Source organism: Hibiscus syriacus, unplaced genomic scaffold (assembly GCF_006381635.1).
Source record: "Hibiscus syriacus cultivar Baekdansim isolate YM2019G1 unplaced genomic scaffold, ASM638163v2 tig00117010_pilon, whole genome shotgun sequence".
In the NCBI taxonomy this organism is placed as follows: domain Eukaryota; kingdom Viridiplantae; phylum Streptophyta; class Magnoliopsida; order Malvales; family Malvaceae; genus Hibiscus; species Hibiscus syriacus.
The window spans coordinates 259,771-281,629 of record NW_024063522.1 but is presented as its reverse complement, the minus strand read 5'-3'; the positions used below and the strand labels follow the sequence as shown (position 1 = coordinate 281,629).

The following is a 21,859-nucleotide window of genomic DNA, read 5'->3' as shown; positions in this document are numbered from 1 at the left end:
AATTTTTAAGAGTTAAATAAGATTTTGTTACACAAAATAACCAAGTAGTATGCTTGGCCTGGTGGCAAGGGCCATCCCATTTCATGCCCTTGCCCTAGGTTTGAGTCCCTTTCCACGCACATAGTATCATTTTATTCGTTCTTCCCAATACACGCCAATGGGAGAGTGACACATGTCACTCTCTTATTGGTGCAAAATTCTAATTGAAATTAAATTTTTAAACAAAAAAATTGCTGACGTGTCAATTCCACGTCAACATATATTAGTGATGTAGACACGCCACGTCATCATTGCTATCCACATGTGCTTGCTTAGTCAGCTAGAGCCGTTGACCGTCAGTTGACTGACGGTTTCCATCCAATGGGGGTGACTTTTGAATCAGATTTAAATGTTTTGGGCACAACTGCTCCAAAAAAACGATTTGGGCACAAATGCATATAATATCAAACGTTAGAGGTATTTGTTTGCATTATGCCTTAAATTAATAATGTTCATCGTTAATAGTGTTCAAAAAGAGTGACAGACTCATCAGGGCTCATCGTTAGTATTGCTTTTAAATTTTAGGATATCTCACACCTTTTATTATGTGATTAGTATATATGTACTCATCTTTCATATTTTGACGTTTATCTCTCTTTGAAATGTGGTGTGTGATACAAATTCAATCTCGTAATACCTTCTTCATGAATTCGTCTAACGGATATGTATAATTGAAATGATGATTTTTGTGCGCTCGACGAGCGGCGATAAACACCAATAACGATGAATACCGATAAATTAAATTATAAAATGATAAAATTATAAGGTAGTTAATGTATAATTATATTTTAGTTAAAAATGTAATTGTAATTTTAAATAAATCACAATTTTAATTAGATTGTTTTTTTTAAATATTTTTGTATAATTAGATGAAATAGTAATCCCTAATTACAAAACCCTATTCCTATTAAAAGTTGTGATTTTCTCATCGTCGCCACTGTCACCGCTGTTGTCGCCAGTTTCGTCTTCCTCCTTTGATTGAATCGTTATCGTTCATCCCTCTCGACGTGGACGTCGTTCACTGTCGTTTGCGCAACCAACTCGTTAAGGTAAGCTAGAATAATCGTATTTTGATTCAAACTTGGTGTTTCGTCCAAGTCGTCACCGGAGGGTGGTGGCTGACCGGCAGTGGTCGTGGTTGCCGGTGTGAGACTTCATCCTCTCATTCTTTTTCCCCAATCACATATTTCCTAAACCCTAACCTTAAATCTAACCCTAATTTTTAAATTCTTTCAATTTTATAACTCAAATTCCTTAGTTGATTTCCAAAATTCCCTTCCTAGAACCCTAATTAGAACAATTTTACCTTAATTTTTGCGTTGAAACTGATTTTTTTTCAATCCAATTCCTGATTCACAATTTTCAAATCGTAAAGGATATACCGATACACTGTCAATGTGTACTAGTACTCGAGCAGCCGTGTATCGGTACCTGTAGTGTACTGATACCATAATTCTTTTATTTTTTTAATTCCTCTTAGTGTACCGATAAACTCATGTAGAGTATCGATACAATAGGCTTGATTCGTTTCGTTCAGCTTTATACTTTATTTTTTTAAGTAGATTATGGATCTAAACTTAACGCCCTCAAAACAAGTTAAGATGATTGAGTGTAAGTGTCATATCGACATGAGTTCGAAGAAGACCAAGAACAAGGTACATTCATTATAAGCAACTGAATTTTTAATACTTGTGATGTATTTGTTTTGTCTGTATACTTTTTATTTTTTTAAGATTATTATTTTATTTTTTATTTGTTTTATATACATATAGGAAAAAACTAAAGTTGTTCATGAGGATAAGATTAGAACTTCTTTTCTGAGTTATCACAAGTTCGAGACACTCATTCAATCGGTGCAAAAAATTGAAAAGGAATTTTCTATAATGTATGGCCAATTTGAAAATTTAATTAAATGGCCAATTTGAGAAATTAGTGAGAATATTAACACCGAGTAATGTTAAAAGTTCAATAGAAGATGGTGATTCAATAAAAGGAGAAGGTATGCATAATCGATCATTAAATGAGGATCTTTAAATAATAGATCAGAAGTGATGAATTTACATAGCATTCCATTGAAAGATTAGAGTTTTAAAAATAAATCATACATGAAACAAGGAGTATGTGTTGCACCATTGAATGATCAAATCAAGAGTGGTATTAAAAAAACCAAGTTTGTCTCCTTTTATTAATTGTGATTATCCTTCTCCCTCATTAGAACGTAGTGGCAAAAGGAAACTTAATGTTAACTCTGAATACAACTACAAGACTGATGGTGATGGTTGTCCAAAAATTTTGGTCGAGGTTTTTAACTTTCAATTTAGTCTCAATCAATTTCCTAGTCAATTAGTTACGTTGAAGGAAACTCTAATAGTTAAAAAAATTGGCATTATAACAAAATGGGTTTATAGCGGCATTTTTAGCGGCGTTTTTTGAACAAACGCCGTAAAATATCTAACTTTAGAGGCGTTTGTATAAAAATGCCGCAAAAGATCTTACTTTAGTGGCATTTGTATACAAACGCCGCTAAAGACTAGTACTATAGTGGCATTTTTACACAAACGCCGCTATAGAATCATACTTTATGAGCGTTTTTTATACAAACACCTCTAAGACTCATACTTTAGTGGCATTTTTTTTATAAAATCGTTGTTATAACTCGTATTGTAGTGGCGTTTGTATAAAAACGCCGCTATAACTCATACTTTAGTGGCGTTTTTATTCAAACGCCGCTATAGACTCGTACTTTAGTGGAGTTTTTGTTTATAAACGCTGCTATAGACTTGTACTTTAGTGGCATTTTTTACAAACGCCGCTAAAGACTCGTTCTTTCGTGGCGTTTTTGTTTACAAACGCCGTTATAGACTTGTACTTTAGTGGCGTTTTTATACAAACGCCACGAAAAACTCGTATTTTAATGGCGTTTGTGTTACAAATGCCGCAAATTTAAAGTTTTAAGACCCCTTTAACCCTTTTTCATTTTCCCCCTTCACTTATTTTTTCATTCCCGCCGTTTAGTCAAACCCATATGTTGCTTCTTCTCCAATGGAGGGCTCTTCTTATCAGCGCTTCGTTCAAACAAATTCTCACTACAAAAAAGGTTGCAAATGCAAAGCTGTCTTCAGTCTAGAACTGTTTGGCATGACGTTATCGAAAAACATTGCCCCATTTTTGCTGTTAATCGCGAGGTATTTTTTTGCTTTTTTCACCTCAATTTTTTGTGATGATTTGCATGTAAATAAGGTACTTTTTTTTCCTTTTTAATCTAGGAATTCTTCGAAGTCTTTAAAAATATATTGCTACCCACATGGGATTGGTTCCAATCGGGAATCCCAGAATCGCAGGTCTCAAAAAACAACAATAGTTGTACCAATCTTAAACATGGATTCAAAATTGGGTTTAATCCAACAATCTTCCGACTCCCGTTATTTCGAATGGGTCTAGGAAGCTCTCGACAAATTGTCCGACAATTTCACAATCACGAATCCTTCGATTTCAGGCCACCCAATCATTTTTGCAAGCCGAAACTTCTTGAAAATGTTGGGGTATCCCCAGGAAGAAGTAATCGTTCAAAATGAGAATATATTTCAGGGTTCCAAAACTAATAGGAGGGCGATGATGGAGACAAGAGAAGAGATTCGAGAAGAGAGGGGTATTCAAGTGAATTTGGTGAATTACCGCAAAGAAGGGATGCCGTTTTGGATGTTGTTCCATATGAGTCCCATTTTTGGGAAAGAATATGGGAGGGTGATTCATTTTGTGGTTGTTCAGGTCCCGATAACAAGGCGTAAGAGGGGGAATGGAGGGCTGAGCTTGAGTGAGGAGGCCTCTAGCTTGAATGAGATTATGTTCGGCTCTTGTAGGAAGAAAATGGATACCAATTTTGTGCTTGAATTGGGTCATGTTTTTTCCTCGGATTTGAGTAGTAATGGTTTCGTTTTCTCAACTTCAACTTTTATATTGTAGCCATTATTGAATGATCAATTGTAATACTAACTAAATATTTTCATTCATTATGCTTTTACTAGTATAGTTGTTATCAACTGTTCATGTAATGTGGAAACATGTTCATAAATAGCAGGTATAACAAGTATGTTGAGTGCCATTATTAAATGCAATTCATAATTTTATTTCAAATCACTTCTTTTTTCTTTTGGATTGAGTTTTGGTTATATGCTACTTGAAGTTTCACTCTTTTTTTCGATGATAATAATTGGCACTATGTTATCATCTTTCATTTTAGTTGGATTTAGTTGTTTTGAGTTCTCAGCTAAGTGTATTTTACAGTATTAAATGTTGAAGAGACATGCAAGGCAAGCGATTTCGAGAAGCGAATGTATTTAACAAAATCTTGTCTATACTAACCCACTATAGTGAGTCGACTGGCTGATTGGTCTGCGGGAATAAATACAGTGTGCCTGGGGTAGGCTACACCAGTTCATCACTAAATATATCACTTGTTAGAATCAAACAGAGCTTTGTACTGTGAGTTTGCAAAATTTATTTTCAATTTTATATTGATAACCAACTTTAGTAGGGATTTCTGATGTCTCTTACAAGAACTACACGGTGGGTGGTTCCCTCGACTGGTTCGACACCCTTGAAAAGCTTGATGTCAATTACCAAAAATGGGCGGATTCCAACAACTTTAGCTTGGGTGATTTCCTCAGTAAGTCCTTTGATGGGGTTTGACTTTCACTTTCTCCTCCTTATTATTATCATAAGGAAAATTTAAATTATCAGCATAGGAGAAGTAGAATTATCCACTGAACTTTGATGGGGTTTGACTTTCACTTTTATTGTTTCTATTTACCCATATATTAGAATTTGTTGATTTCATTGTTTTATACTAACTTCATTTGATTTTTAATCCATTTGCTTCTAAAATAGATTAACTTGACTCATCTAAGTTCAATAGTGTATGTCACCATATCTAACCTGGATTTTAGTTTTTTGGGTTATTGTACTTTGATCTTATGTTTAACCTTGTGTTGGTGTTTGGAGTGATAAATGGACATCAAAGTATGGAAGGAGACAACCTTTTATCCTTGCTGGATCACTCATGATCTCTGTTGTTGTAAGCATTAAAGTCTTACATAATTCATTCTTATATACTAGGTTACTGTGTTTTATATCTACTAAATTTTTGCATTAGGTGAGTTTTGCATTAGGTGATAGTAATCGGGTTTTCTACAGATGTTAGATACATTTTAGGTGATACAACAGAGCATTGCAGGTATTCATTCCTGCTTTGATTTCTTCTCAGCTCTTATAATCCCTCCCCCACTCTCCCAAAAAAAAGGAAAAATTTGAATGATATTTTCCAACAAGGGAGGCTTTTGTCTTTGTTATTGGATTCTGGATGTTGGATCTTGCCAACAATACAGTGCATGTAAGCCTTCCATGATGATTTGTTCTTCCTTTCATTTGCCGTTGTATGTGTGTGTGGATAACGAATTTTCATTTTCTTAGGGACCAGCTTGTGCCTTTTGGCAGATCTATCAGGTGAACTTCTTTCTTAAGAAATACAGAGAATTTCTAGTATGTACATGGTAACATTATGATGTTAGTTTTTATGCGTGCTTTAATATCATGCATGATAAAATGATGTATGACAGGTCCTGATCAACACAATTCTTCTAAAGTTATATGTTGTTTATGGATGGCTATTGGAAACATCTTGGGATTTTCAGCTGGTGCTAGTAGGAGTTGGCATAGGTAAAAAGATTTTCATCTGTTTTTACTGTGATAAAATGAACAATTATGGAGACAAGTTATTTGTTTCATCTTATACTGTATTTGAATATTGATCTAATTCTTATAAATGATATCGATGCAGATGGTTTCCTTTCTTGTAAAGTAGAGCTTGCTATAAAGCTTGTGCCAATCTTAAAGCAACATTTCTTGTCACAAGAACATTGCAGAAAATGGCCTTGAAAATGGTTGCAGACAAAGAAAAATGGGAGGAGTTGCAGAAGTTGAATCTCCAAGAAAATTTGGAATGGCTTTTAGGTCAGGAATCCAACAAATGGCATTTGTAGCTTATATTATATGCATACTAATTTATTTTTCTTTCCATATGTTGAATTGAACTCAATATTTTCGAAGTAATAAACATAAAAGCTACATTACATTTAATTTTAATGTTAAAATTTATGGTTGTTGTTATTTATATAAAGTTACATGATATTAAATTTGGGTGATGTATAGCAAAAATGAAATATGCAAAATATCAATTAATCTTAGTTAGCTAAAGAATGGTAATTAGCGGCGTTTGTATCCAAAAATACTGCTATAGATATGATATTTTGCGGCGTTTGTGTTCAGAAACGCCGCTATAGATCTGGCCTTTTACGACGTTTGTTCTAAAAATGCCGCTATAGATCTGACCTTTTGCGGCGTTTGTATCCAAAAACGCCGCTATAGATCTCGACCTTTTGTGGCGTTTATTCCATAAACGCCGCTATAGATCTTGACTTTTTGCAGTGTTTGTTCTAAAAACGTTGCTATAGATATCGACCTTTTGCGGCGTTTGTTCCAAAAACGCCGCTATAGATCTTGAACTATGGCGGCGTTTTTGGTTCTCAAACGCCGCTAACTTTAGCAGTGCTTCTTGCGGCATTTTTCCAATCGCCGCAAGCGCTTTTAATGGCGCTTAAAAACGCCGCTATAGGATTAAAAAAATGCCGCTAAAACTCTATTTTGTTGTAGTGTGGGCCTAAAATGTCTAACGATCCTATGGCTTTGTCAAAGATGAATGGGTCACAAAATAGAACAAGTTTGAGATGTTCAACTGCACGGTTATATTTTACTAATGATTCGAAGTTGAAAGATACGACATTGAAAAAAAGAGCTAGAACATCTAAAGCGAATACCAATGTATGTATAAATCATTCTTTATTGGTTATATTTCATGTTAAAGTTTGAGTTTAATGATGTAAAAATGTTAGTAAGCTTTATGTTTTTTCATGCAGTATAAATATAAGGCAGGTGATTTGTTATCAGAATATGCCAAAAAAGACTGGTATGATAAGTGATGGGTACATGCAATATTTTACGTTTTTAACGCCTGAAGAACGCATAATTTGTACGAATGTTGCTACTTGGAATGATAAATCCAACACTGTTTACATGGCTAAGGTAATTATTTGGACATGGCTAAGGTAATATTTGGACGTCGCCAATGCTCGTACTGTTATCCCAGAAATATGATTATCTAATTAGGTATTACAATTTAAATCTTTTAATGTTATACATGGTCAATATTAATTATTTTGTATGTTTTAAATATAACTGTTTGTATTGTTTTCAAATATTTAATAGTTTATCGATATGTATGTGTACGGTTTACACTTGAGAGAAGTTCCTACACGAAAGAAGTTATATCTACCTGTCCTTTCAGGTAAAAAATAATTTATGGATAAAGATCGAATAATTTAAAGTTTATACTTTCTTGACACTTATATTTACTGTTTGTCTCAGAGTATCCTTACCGAAAAATGTCACACATGCTTAGAAGATGGGAAGAATACTACCCTTTTCAAATTTCATACCCAGTGGAAGGACTTTATGCCTATTGATAGTAGTCATGTTAAACATGTATATTTATATTTAAAATTTGTTATTTGCGTGTGTGTGGTTGACTGTGATTTTTACCTCACGTGATTTTACATATACATGTGCCTTTACATGATGAAGCTGACAATTACTGGTTTTTATTAGTTGTCGATGTTGTGGAGGGACATATGTATGTTTTGATGGCGTTAATGAAGTCCATAAAATATTGCAAAAAATATTGTAAGTTCTTTATTATTTTATGCGATTCGTGATATGTATTGTAGATCTACTACATACGTCAGGACTACAGTTGGCGACCCGAGGCATTCCCAGTGAAAATTGGACTCCACCAGGGGTCGGCTCTTAGCCCTTACATCTTCGCCTTGATTATGGACGACATCTTTGTGCGACACCAGACGGTGTACCATGGTGTATACTTTTCGCTGACGACATTGTCCTAGTTGCTGAAACAAAATCTGAGTTGAATAGTAGATTGGCTACTTGGAAGACTGCTTTGGAAGAAAAGGTTTAAGGATCAATATTGATAAGACAGAGTATTTATGTTCAAACTTCAGTAGGGACCAAAACGAAGAAGATGTAGAAGTATGCATAGAAGACACGTTCTCCCCTCAAAGAATTGTTTCAAGTACCTAGGGTCTATGATACATAAAGATGGGGGTGTAGATGATGACGTTACACACGTATAAGGCGGGATGGCTAAAGTGGAGGGCCGCTACTGGAGTTTCTGTCTATATACAGAGATTTTTTTCGCAGGGATTTTTTTTGCAGGATACTGCCCATTACAACGCGCATATGATATTAATGATATTAATAACTGCATATGAATACTGTTCAACTATGTATTTTTGTATTTATTTATACATGCATTGTATTTTATCTATATTTTTAATTTTCTAACTGCCGGAGGTCTTCTACGGAAGCTACTCTCAACCTGGCGTTAGGGGCAACCTACTACCCTACCTCCCCCTTACCCCATTGCATATGGGAATTGGGTTTTGTTGTTGTTGTTGTTGTAATATAATTCATGTAGTTTCAAATATAAATTTATAAATTTTGACTTATTGTAACAATTGAGTAAAGCTCCGCGTATTTGTGAGAGTCATGCTCATTTGGGTATATTATTTAAAAAAATTCAGAATTTTCAATCCATTTTCTTGGATTACCAAAGCAACCAAATGCGTACATCATTTACATTTAATATTAAATATACTATTTTTTGGACTATGTTTTTCTTTGTATAAATTATTTATTTGATATTGGATTCAGAAATGATGTGCCATGTACATATTGAAGTATATAGAAGCCAAAAGAAAGGCTATTGGTCAAAGATTAGTTTCACGGTAAATTATACCATGTAGTTTTGTTTAATTATTATGTGATATTGAATGACATAAATTTATTGTGTAGACTCAAAAAATGGGTGTTGAACGACTGAGAATTTTGGCAAAACTTGTCGCAAGTAACTACAATGAAGTTGACATTTTCGATTTGCGTAAACTACCTATACATAATTAAGAAGTTATGGATTTTCAATGTAGTTTCTTCGATGCTGAATAATGGAGAATAATGGTGGTGTATTAGATTTTTCAAAGCATGACATATATTTTAGTTTAATTATACGTGTTATGATATTTTTGAGTTGATTCTAAAAGTGCAACATTAAATTCTTCATAATAATATTTGTTGATTTGATTTTTTGGATTTGATAAACAACTAAAACAATACCCAAGACCAAGTAGGATCTACTAGGTATAGGTACCCCACTAGTATCGATACTTGCATGAACCTAAAGACTTTAATTGCATGGCACCGACACCTCAGTGGTATCGATACTTTTGATGTTTCTTGGATTTCCAAGGTTGTCCACTATACCCTAAATGTATACTCGGTTTGGCGTAGTTAAAATTTGATTAATTTGTCATCATTAGTTTACTATAACAAACAAAAGGTGTGCTACAATTAACTAAGCATTGATCTCGTGTTGTTAATCTTTCGTCTTTGTCACTTCATTTTTTTCAATCAAATAACATTTGAAAATTTGGAGCAAATTAAAATAAATTTAAACAATTTTAAAAAAAGCTGAATACATATTCAAGCCGAATACATATTCTTAAATAAATTTAAACAGTTTTCAAAATAGTATTCCAAGGTCCATAAATATAAAGCAATAAATATTCCAACAGATCCAATCCAAAATAATCCATAGAATAAATCTAAGTCTCTGGTGCATCATCGTCGCCATCAATATCGTCCTCATCATCATCATGAAGGAGCTGAACCGAATACTCCAAGATGTTAAGACTTTCATCAATTGAATCTAAGTTTCGATTTTGGTGCCATTTTGAAATCAAATTCCTGCAAAAACAACATACATTGTACAAATAATCATCCATTTCAATTTATTTTAGATTTTAAGTGTAGACGTAAAAAACCTACATCAAAATATTATATTCGATTAAATTAAACTTATACATTCAACCTAAACCCTATAAACCTAAAAATATTCAGTCAAGAATCCAAAAACCAATAAAAAATAGCATAGTGGAGAAAATTAAATAAGAAAGGAAATAATACCTACGGAAAATGACAAATATGTGATGGGTATGCACGATTTTCTATTTGGAAATGAAATCTATTGAAAGCCGTACAAAAACGGTGAAGGATATCTAATTTTGAGTGATAATTGGGTGGATTTTAGAGAGAAACTTGCATTCTTAGGGTTAGAGTGATATAATTTGGGTAAAAATCAAATAAGAGGGTATTTATAGGTAAAAAGCTTGCGTGTATTAATACAGTAAGACCGAGTATCAGTACGCCTTTTACAAAGGTACTGGTACACTACACATATCGATACCATAATTATATAGTAGAAAATGACTTGAATTATACAGTACTGATACCTCAATGGTATAGATACTTTTAAGCTTCTTGGATTTTCAAGGTTGTTCAGTGTATCGATATCATCTGCGTATCGATATCATCTGCTTATCGATACCCTACAAGCATACTGGAATATGACAATAATTATAGATTATTGGTATCCACAAAGTATCGGTACTTTAACCTATTACTTGGATTTTCACGGGTGCTGTACCATATTGGACTGAATGTGTACCAATACTCTTGATATATTATGTATTTTGAATGGACTTGATCAAAATTTATTGACTAGCTTGATTATTTCAAAAAAAATTATTCACACAAAACACCGTAAATTTAATAGCAAATACCTTGATTATTGGAAAATTCTTGAATATGCTTATGCTTATTACAAAACATCTCCAATCGAACTTGACATCTTCATCATATAAAACATGTGTTTGGTTGGACGATGAAGCTTATCGCTTTGTTCTATTTGATTTTCCTCTTCATGTTTCAAGAACTATAAGGTCGCCAATTCTAATAGTCTCTCTAGTTGTATCGGTTCTCTTTTTACATCGCACTTTCACTGTTTGCAATTTAAGACTAAATTTTTAAAATTTATATTTATCCTCATTGAAAGTTTTGAATGTTTGTGACGCACATTGATATATAGTCATACAATGAGAGACTAGAGTCGGATGCCTAACTTGAATTGTTGTTGGATTATTATCCTTAAAATTTGCATTCTTACTTTCTAATCAAACATCTTTCTTCACATAAATAGTACATCATTTCATTATACATCCTTGAGGTATCTCTTTTGTCTTTTCATATTTCTACACGACAAACATATGACGACATGGAAAGCCAACGGACTCCAACTTCATACAACAACAATACATGGTATCATGAGTGGTATCTTTCAGTACAAGATACAACTTCTCCTTCTCAATACGCTCTAACAAATAACACATGTCTGAAACTCATGCTTCCATTTTTTTAACCAAATAATAACCCTTGTATTCCATTTCCTTGCATAGTGTAGCAAAAGTATTTCTTGTATATACCTGGGTTGCATTACATTTTAAAGTTGACATCACTCTATCACAACAAGGTTGTTCATTACTTGTTTTGTAGTCTTGATGACATGCTTTCCATCTTAAAGATTGATGTTGTTTATAATAATTCTCAACAAATCAATACAACATTACCTTTTTGTTCAACCAAGTTTTCAATGTTCTATTTATTGACTCATGCCATTGAGTTGTCCTCGTTGTTGCATACCAAAATATTGATTTGTTGAATGCAAAAAATAAATATAATAATCATCATTTTTTGGTCACTTACGTTATCATTTATTAAGTTTTGTTCACTTGGACATTCAATGTTGTTAGTTTAATGATGTGGTTTGTTAGTAAAATGGTTTAATTTTTATTTAACCCATACACATTAGACAAAATACTAATTATGAGTCTTTTGTAGATTCAAATTAATTTAAGGACAACATTTCAATTTATCAATTTTTAATATGTTTTATTCCCTACCCCATTATTGTTCATCTTCAAATCACCAAAGGAAATGACTCATGTTGCATTTCAAGAATAATGCAAGATTTCCAACTTATGATAACAAATAATAACACCACAAGTTCAGAGAAAAATAAGAGGGTATATATCTAGAGATAAAATGAAGTTGGGAATCTCAATTATACAAACTAAAATTCAATTTTCAAAGATTTACAGAATACTAAATCTAACAAGGAACAAGAAGACAAATCAATGGATCTAAATAACCCGATAACCGGATATCACTTTTTGTGGTGGTTTTCCTTTAAGAAAGCGCCTCATGTGAAACATAATCAATGGATCCAAATAACTTGATAATTGGATATGTGAATCTATCCATTGAACTCAATCCAAAATCCATTATCTTCAATGTCGAGTCATTATTTTTGCTAAGAACGAACAATTTTTTGATTCTAGATCCCTACGAACAATGTTCACCTTCTGAATAAATGCTAACACCTATGGCCTGCGCGATTTGTCGCACCACCACCACCGTGTCAGCTTTCGAGTACATCATTTTCATGACGACTCGATCAAATAACTCACCACCAAGCAGTGCTTCAACACTAAGTGAATGTCGGTTTGATCTTCGTAAACATCATGGAGGTCGATCACGTTTGGATGTGATGAAAGTTATCGACGATCTTTTGCATCACGAGGATTTTGTTGGTGAAAAACGCATCGGAGATGGAAACCTGTTACTTTGTCATAAATAACGCCTCCGTTGAAAAAGCTCTAGTTTTCTCTACTCAAGGTGGTGGCGTCACCGTGGTGATGATTTCTTTTCAGAGTTTTAATGAGTTATTCTCTGCATTTTTCATAATCTTCATTACTTCTTTTTTATATCTTTTCTTACAACTAAGAACTCGCCTAATTTGACTTCATAAAATTATAACTAATAATTACAAATAAGAAGGCTATTGCAATGGAGCATAGATGCCTGAAGAAAAAGTGGAGAGAAGATGAGCAAATATTAGGGGCTAGGGAGAAAAATATTAAAAAAATGGGTAATTGAAATGTTGTCCCTAAACTAATTTGAATTTACAAAAAGACTCATAATCAGCATTTTGTCTAAAGTTTAGGGGTTAAAATAAAAATTAAATCATTTTACTCTTGGGTCACGTCATTAAACTAACAACATTCAATGTCCAAGTGGCCAAAACTTAATAAAACAATAATTTAAGTGACCAAAATTTAATAAAATAATAATTTAAGTGACCAAGCCTTAATAAAACAATAACATAAACTACAAAAAATTAATAAAACAATAATGTAAGTGACCAAAACTTATGTTTCTTTGAATTTGGTGAGCAAAAGTGTTCAAATATGAAAGGAAAATGACCAAAACTTAATCAACGTATTATCTACGTGAAAATGATGTAATTTTAATTTTATATATATATCGTGCCACATCAGCAAACCGTTAAAGGTTTAACGATCGTTAACTTTGACGCCAGACAGAATAGTGATTATCCTGCAAGCGCTCCAACAGATGATTCACAAGAGAAAATTCGCCCCAAAAAACCAGAGAAAAAAAAGTCTCTAGGGTTTAATAAAATATTATAAATTCAAAAAATGCCAAAATCAGTCCACAAGCCGGACTGTTATAGCCAAAAATCGTCTTTATTCGAATTTTGCCAAAAATAGCAAAATCCCGAAAATCACTCTAAATTGAAATTTGAAATAAAATAAGCAATCTCCAAAAAATCCGGCCTAAATCGGATTTAAATTGACTTCCTAATTGATAATCGAAATATTACCATAAATAGTAAAAAATATATAAATCTAGTGATTCGGAGGGGAAAACGGCAGAATTTGAGGTTGAAAAAAAGGCCACATAGAGCATGGCTCGATGTGGAGAGCGTGCGCGTCGAAAAGAGCTTTCCGGATTGGGGTCTTATGCGCGATTCTGACACCTATAGCTAAAGTTATGGCCAAAAGACTGAAACATACTCAAAACGACCCCAATGAGGAACATGTCACAATCAATTCCTGCCTTTGCGCTGATCTGCCAATTCATGGTATCTCAGCGCCATCAAGATGCAATCTGAAAGCTCAGCATCATCTGTCTCGGATCCCCCTGCATCAAACCTTCAGAGACGACAACTGAATTAAAACAAAATAAAAGTGATCAAATATTATGTTTTTTGAATTTAGTAAGGAAAAGTGTATAAAACTCAAACGAAAGTGACCAATTATGTAGTTTACCCTTAAAAATAAGATACAAAATCACAACTTAATTTTTCATGAGAAAATAATCATGAAACCGATGTTCAAATGCGAAACATGTAAAAGCATATATAATAACATGATATAATTTATTAAATAACCTAATTAATTTTGATTTGAGTAAATTAATTCGGTTTGAATCAAATGTAGTGCACATTAAAGACTTGAGAACATCATAACTGTTGACTACTAACTTGTCCTTAACCTTTGGCATGTATTTGCAGTGTGAACAATATAGCAGGGCCATGAGCTGGTTCGTCTCAGACTCGGACATACAAAAATATTCTGCACTGCATGGAACGCTGCCTATCAGTACTTTTCTAGAATATATGTTTTCAGGTTTGAATGTGCTGAACTCTCAGATCCAGCAGCATCAGTTCATCAACTTTATTTTCAAAGTAAACCGGATTTTCTGAATGTATTTTCAAAATGAAATAGCTTGTAAATCTTTATAGATGCAAACACGTAAAATTCATAATTCTTGGGTTATTGTACCGCACCATGTGTTTTCTTTCACATTTTTTTAATCTATTAACATTATACTCACACTCTACAAATATAATTGTTCGAACTCAAAATCTATAAACATTACTTCTATCGGATGTATCGTTTGATGGGTTTCACCATCTGTGTTTCTTAAAAATTGAAGAATTGAATGTGAATGGGTTGGTAGTGGTAAACAAGGTTTGCTAGTGTTGGGTAGAAGCTAAGGACTTTATTCTGTGGTGGGCTACCTAACTGCACTATGATACCGACCTGAGTAGTGACTAGGATGCCATTCCCAACCCCCCTTTCCCTTTTTAGCTACACCATTTGCTTCTACTTGTAGTGTGGTCACTGCTCCCCCCTCTGCATTCTTAGATAGATTTAAATAAATTCATATGTTGGTTTGATCCCTATCTGTAAGTATATAATGAAATATATTTTGTGGTCAGTTGTTATATAGAATAATGAGTAAAGTACTCAAATGATCATCCAATTTTTTAAACACTTATAGTTTTATCATCAAAGATATATACTTTACAAACGTAATTATTCGAATATAAATCCTTTAAAAAAATTACTCTCTTTTATTGTAGAAGTCATTAATATATCTTTGTTTAAGTCTTAAGGACAAATTAATCATCCATTTTATCCCCCAATTCAAAATAAATGTCAAAGTAAATGCTTATTTTTCTTTGTTAACCCCAATGTTGTGTAGGATTGCATCATTGGCAGTCTAATTCACTATGGCTTGTTTATTATTATTCTCTCCAGCTCCTAGTCTTCAGAGACGACCGAATTGCGTGAGGTTGCCATGTACTGCCATCACTGCTTACGTACACTTTAACTTACAAACATAAAACACAACCCTAGTAAAAAAAAAGGATGCTTCAACACCCTCATTATCATAGCTGAAAACCTTGAAAGGACCTTTTTGTATATATTATACTTTTTAATTCTTCTTTCAGCATCTGTTATTTCACTGTTTAACTAATCTTGTTCTTACGCATCCTATTAATTGTAAAATCGTAGTTCTAGTCCCTTCAAAAATTAATTAGTTCCACATTAGCCCTTTATTTAATGAAAACGAGATTTGTTATTTCTGATATTTTTTACAAACCGAGGATGAAAGTGCAGTCTGTCTCACATGACTGGGAGGAGAGAGAGATCTGAAAACAATCATGATTACTAGAAACCAGATTATTGTGCGGCGTGGGCCACCATGATTCCAAAAGAGAAAATATCACATGTCATTACCAACATTTTCCCCTCTCAAATTCCCATATTGGTAACAATCATCCCCCTTCACTTGTTATAATGTCTTCTTTGTCTTAATAGTCTCATTATTTACTCCTAGGACGGTGGCATTATTTTATATTATTAACTAATTTATAAAATTTTAAAGAAAAAAATAAGTTATTAATAAAACTAAAAAGATATAAAATGTATAATAATTTAAAATTTTCTAAAAAACGACCAATTTCTCATGACCCATCCTTGTTTGTACCCTCTTTGTCTTACCCATCTCACAAATTCTCATGTTTAATCATTACCCCAAGCTTTTAACATGATTCACAAAAGATTTCAATTTAACCCCAAACTCTCTCTCTCTCCTCGTTCATATACGGCCACAGATAATGTACATCTCTTTGTATAGTCCAATGAATAGGCTACAAGGATCTAGCATGTGGTTCAAAATCTTGGACAACCGATCAAATTATGAAAAGAAAGAAAATAATTAATTATCATTGACTTTATTGCATTTCATCAATTGTAATCCATCTCCAATTACTCTAATTAGATGCAAGGAATCTAATTCATAAACAAATTATTGTGAACATCACATGCTAGTTTTTACTGCATATATAACCTCCCAAATACCATCACTATGAGCATAGGTCGGACATAAAATTTAATATCAAGAGTATAAACTTAATAAATTGTATATTAAAAATTTAAAAACTTAAATTATAAATTTTAAAAAGATGTAAAATTAAACTATCAATGAAAAATATTTAAAATATATAAAAATTTAAAATTCACAGAGGATGTCACCATACCTTCCATCATCCTGTGAACCTATTCCTAACTTTTATTTCCTGATATAGCATTAGCAAAATCAAGAAAAGATCACCTACAATATATTAAAGTTGCCTTATACATACGCAACCCTACAGTTTTGATCGTTAATTAGAGTATATCTTAACGTGAACGGCAGCTGCCTTTAAAACTAATAATAATTTAAGAGAATGATTTAGGATATTTAATCAAACTTAAAATCAAAACGAAGGACAATAATAATAATAATAATAATAATAATAATAATAATAATAATAATAATAATAATAATAATAATAATAATAATAATAATAATAATAATATAATAATAATAATAATAATAATAGTAGTAGTAGTAGTAGTAGTGGTAGTAGTAGTAGGAAGCTATATTTTAACTTGTGGTTTATGATTGCGGCAGGTAAGGTGTAGATTGCTTCAATCTTGCAGTCGATCACTCCGCGCACTCTCTCCTCCCCTTCCCCTATTTCTTTAGTGAAGGGATAAAGTAATATATAATCCCTTAACTCAATATTTTTCTCAATTTGATCATTAAACCTTTTTTATCTACGTTAATTTTAAAAAAATATTTCTTTTATTTAATACTATGGTACTTTAATATTATACTATATGGTACAATATCATGCTATAATATCATAAAATGACCAATTCAAGTTTAAGGATTAATATGAATAAAAAAATTCAGGGACCTAGTTTAAAAAAAGCAAGCTTAAAGACTAACTGTTACTTTATTCCTTTTGGGTATGTCATAAAATGTTATTTCTTAGGATGATTGTAAAAATCAATTAAATCAAATATTATAGTTAAAAATTTAAGGTAAATAAACATAAAGAAAATGGTGGAATAATAACTAATCGTATTAATTAACTACAAAAGATCATATTAATCACCATAAAATTAAAACTTTTAGTATTTGATTTGGGGTTATGTGTGAAGAATATTATCAAATTTTTGTTCAACGAAGAAATTATTTGAAGAGTACTATAAGTTAACAAAAAAAAAAATACTCAAAAAGAGAAATTTTGAGGAATTATTGGCATTGTACATAAAATAAATTAACTAGAAAAAAACCTTATCTTTATTTATTTATTTATTTTTATTGCAACTACTAGAAGTTGAATAGGTTAAAAAATAAAGGCCGTGAGAAGGGCCAGGGAAGGTCCTCTCTCTTCCACTTTAGTCACATAATAAGATTAAGCAGCTCCCAAGAGATTTTGAAGCACTCGGGGAAATGGGTAAGTAAGAACCACCGGGCATTGGAAAATTCTTTTGAAATAGTTTAGGATAATTATAAAATAATATTTATTTACTTTGTTTAATAATATATATTCTATCGATGGTTTGATATAACTGTTTAAATTTGATTTTTTTTAAAAATAGTATTATTTTTTATCATTAAAAAATATTTAATAAGTTTACCAACCAATTGGAGATTATTTAATAAGTTGGGGGGAATTTAAGGAATAGAAAATAAAAAAGGGGTCTTTATTTTTATTAACAGCACCGACCTATTTAGTTTCTCCCACTAGGCAATGTACGAGGAAAGAGGTTTCCTTGTTCCTCATCGTACATAGATGTTGCAGTTGAGTTCTCCACCCGAGTGTTTGAAACACATAATAAATTAAATTAAATGGCACCACTGTATATCTTAGTAAGTGTTTAATCCCAATAAAGGACGATAATATCATATAAAATGTGTCTGACAGAAGATAAGTATGATGATGGAATTATGAATTAATTATTCTCTAAAATGAACAAAAGAAAAATAAGAAAAGAAACCCTTCTACTAGTTCTTCTTCTGCATGACAGTATTTCTGCAAATTAAGTTTAGTAGTAGGTGATCGGTAATTTCTACTCTGCAGGACAAATCCATGAACCAACAGTACCTTCTGCTCTTGAAGAAACGTTTTCCAGTCCATCGTTTAGTCGAACACCATGATCACTCCAGTTGCGCTCGTTCCTTGAACGTTCAGCTTCTGGTGTTAAATGATTTTGTAAGCTACCGAGGCTTGCATTACCATGGCGAAACCCCAATTCATCAATGGCCGAGCTTCCCTGGGACTTCACACCGAAACCAGGCAAACCGAGAGATGGGTGTAAAGGAGGAGGCGGGTCTAGGAAGGACTGGAGCAATAGGGTTTGGCTCTGGTTCTGAAAGTTGGAAATATGAGGCTGCTTTAGTAAGCCTACATCTGAAGGAATTTGATAGTTACTGGAACTAGGATTGAATGCATTGGCAATGGTGGTGGTGCTTGTATTAGCAGCAGCAAGTAAGGGATCGTTTAACAATGAAGGAGAAGACGAGGATGCGAATGGAGTCGTCTGGACCCTTTTAGCCGAGGGACGTATAGGGTAGAGAGAAGAACCCAATGGTTCCAAATGACTGAACCGTGAGGCTGAGCCAGATATGAAAAGGTCAAGTCTTCGAGAATACGACGAGCCCGCAAACGGTGGTGCTGGGATGCCGGTGAATTCTTGCACCATTGCTCTAAAATTCGTTGTGTCGGTGCTGAGAACTGTTGTCGGTGCTCTCCTTGATGCTCTTGTCCTCTTCTTGGGGTTCTTTACAGCACTTGTGGTTTGATCAGATTGTGTTGAAGTTCTTACACCATTTTCATGAACTGACCTAGGTTGCACCAACGATGAGCCCGGGAATGGACCTTGATTAAGACAATGTGAGCCTAATATAGACTGGCTCGATAGGTGACCGAGGTCAATGGTGTTGGGTTCAGATCTTAGGCTCATCCGAGGTCTAACCCCGTCAAAATTCAGCAGCGAGTTGTTCGTCGGAGATAGAGAGAAAGGATTGTTGAGATAATTTGCAGAAGGATCAAAGAAAGTGAACGGCTGATCTTGGTGGTGGACGACGAGTGAAGGGTGTTGATTTGATAAGGGATGAAAATGGCCTGAACTGCTAAAAAAAACTGGGACTGACTCAGGCCTCGAGACTGAGTCATACTCGTCATCACCACCGCCGCTTGAAGACTGCATGCTACTACTGTTACCAGAATCCATGGAGAAAAGCTCCGATTATAATCTCTTTGAAAAGGCAACAAGAATTAAAAAAAGGTTAAAGGTAATTATGAAGAAACTGAAAAAGTAGGTAAGAGATGAATGATTCTAAAACAACAGCTTGAGAAGTTGCCATATATTCTTAACGCTTCCCCTTTTCCCCTGATATCGAACTTGATCTTCCCTCTTGTTCTTTCACTCAAAGAAGAAAACCAGCTTTCTATTATACTTTCCAGACACGAAAAGCAAGCTTTTCTTTTTCTCTTCTTGCTGTTGTCGACTACTCATCTTAAAAGATGATCTGAATTAGGGTTTTCAGAGCAGGAAAAGAGAGAAATGAAGGGAGAAGAAAGGTTATTTAAGCTTTGTGGGTTTTTCTTTAATGAAAGAAAAGATGGAAGAGAGAGGATCTCTCATAAAAAAATTATTCTGCACTAAGAAAATACTTGCAAGATAGTGCGGGGTGGGGTAGACATTGGACAAGAGAGAAGAGGTGGCGGTGGCTGGCAACGGGTCAAACTCGAAGTGAATGAGATGGAGAGAGGGGGTTGGTTTAATACTAATATATGCTGTTTGCTACATTAATGTCAATGTAAGAAAAGTATGTGTCACATTGAATTTTAAATTTAAATTATAAAATAAAATTTTAATAGGTTGAATATTATTTTAAAAATAATTTTATGCGAATAAAACATATATAAATATTAACATATTAAACTATATATATAAGGTTTAATATAAAAAAGGTAAACTATGCAGATAGTCCCCTTTGTTTTTGTTATGATCGACTTTGATCATCAATTTAAAAATTAAGAGTAAATGGTCCCTTATGTTATCGTTTTATTCAGTTTTAGTCCTTCTTCGTTAGCTGTCGTTAACCCTTAACAAATACGTGACATGATCATTTAAAAAAATCCCACAAGTAACTAGTTGGAAGTGACATGGAAAATAATAAAGAAGTCATCATCTATAAGAATAAATTAGGGATTAGAAATAAAAAAATCCTAACAACCTTTTCCTAGAAAATAATGAAGGGGACAAGAGATAGTAGAGGAGGAGGAGGAGGAGGAGGAGGAGGAGAGGAGGAGGAGGAGGAGGAGGAGGAGGAGGAGGAGGCGGAGGAGGAGGAGGAGGAGGAGGAGGAGGAGGAGGAGGAGGAGGAGGAGGAGGAGGAGGGGAGGAGGAGGAGGAGGAGGAGGAGGAGGAGGGAGGAGGAGGAGGAGGAGGAGGAGGAGGAGGAGGAGGAGGAGGAGGAGGAGGAGGAGGAGGAGGAGGAGGAGGAGGAGGAGGAGGAGGAGGAGGAGGAGGAGGAGGGAGGAGGAGGAGGAGGAGGAGGAGGAGGAGGAGGAGGAGGAGGAGGAGGAGGAGGAGGAGGAGAGGAGGAGGAGGAGGAGGAGGCGGAGGAGGAGGAGGAGGAGGAGGAGGAGGAGGAGGAGGAGGAGGGGAGGAGGAGGAGGAGGAGGAGGAGGAGGAGGAGGAGGAGGGGAGGAGGAGGAGGAGGAGGAGGAGGAGGAGGAGGAGGAGGAGGAGGAGGAGGAGGAGGAGGAGGAGGAGGAGGAGCTGGGGACAAGCCCCACGTGCACACGACGACGCGTGACAATGGGGACGAGGACAGTTCCGGCTACCGATTACTCTCTGTTCAAGCACTCATATATTACAATCAAGATAAAACCAAATAACAGCCAAAACCATGCCAAAAATTTCTGAAATATAACCGAAGCTTACCCAAGACGACGGTCGACGACGGGACTATTTTCGGTATAAAACCGGTCGGGTTTTGGTCGCACGGAGCTGGGGATTCCGATGCTTGGGCGGTGAGGCAGATTGATGAGCGAGGTGGCCGGAATCGTCGAAAAAAACGAAGCTGCGAGGGGTTTCGGCGTTGGATTCTTCTCTCGATTCGACAAAACGGTGATAGATATTGGTGAGCTAACGAACGGGTTGGGTTCGTCGGAGGATGTTGGTTCGACCGGTGGCAACGAAGCGCGGTATTGGCGGCCGGATCGAAGGAAATTGTG

The 21,859-nt window shown here is 34.3% G+C and overlaps 1 protein-coding gene and 1 pseudogene across 1 annotated transcript; one reads left to right on the top strand and one right to left on the bottom strand.

Annotated features, from left to right (window-relative positions):
- Window positions 1-3,301: 3,301 nt before the first annotated feature.
- LOC120195192 lies at window positions 3,302-4,525 on the top strand (annotated as a pseudogene).
- Window positions 4,526-18,680: 14,155 nt separating this feature from the next.
- LOC120195209 lies at window positions 18,681-19,844 on the bottom strand. The gene has a single exon (XM_039197285.1). The coding sequence runs from the start codon at window positions 19,842-19,844 to the stop codon at window positions 18,681-18,683; it is 1,164 nt and encodes a 387-aa protein (XP_039053216.1).
- Window positions 19,845-21,859: the final 2,015 nt, after the last annotated feature.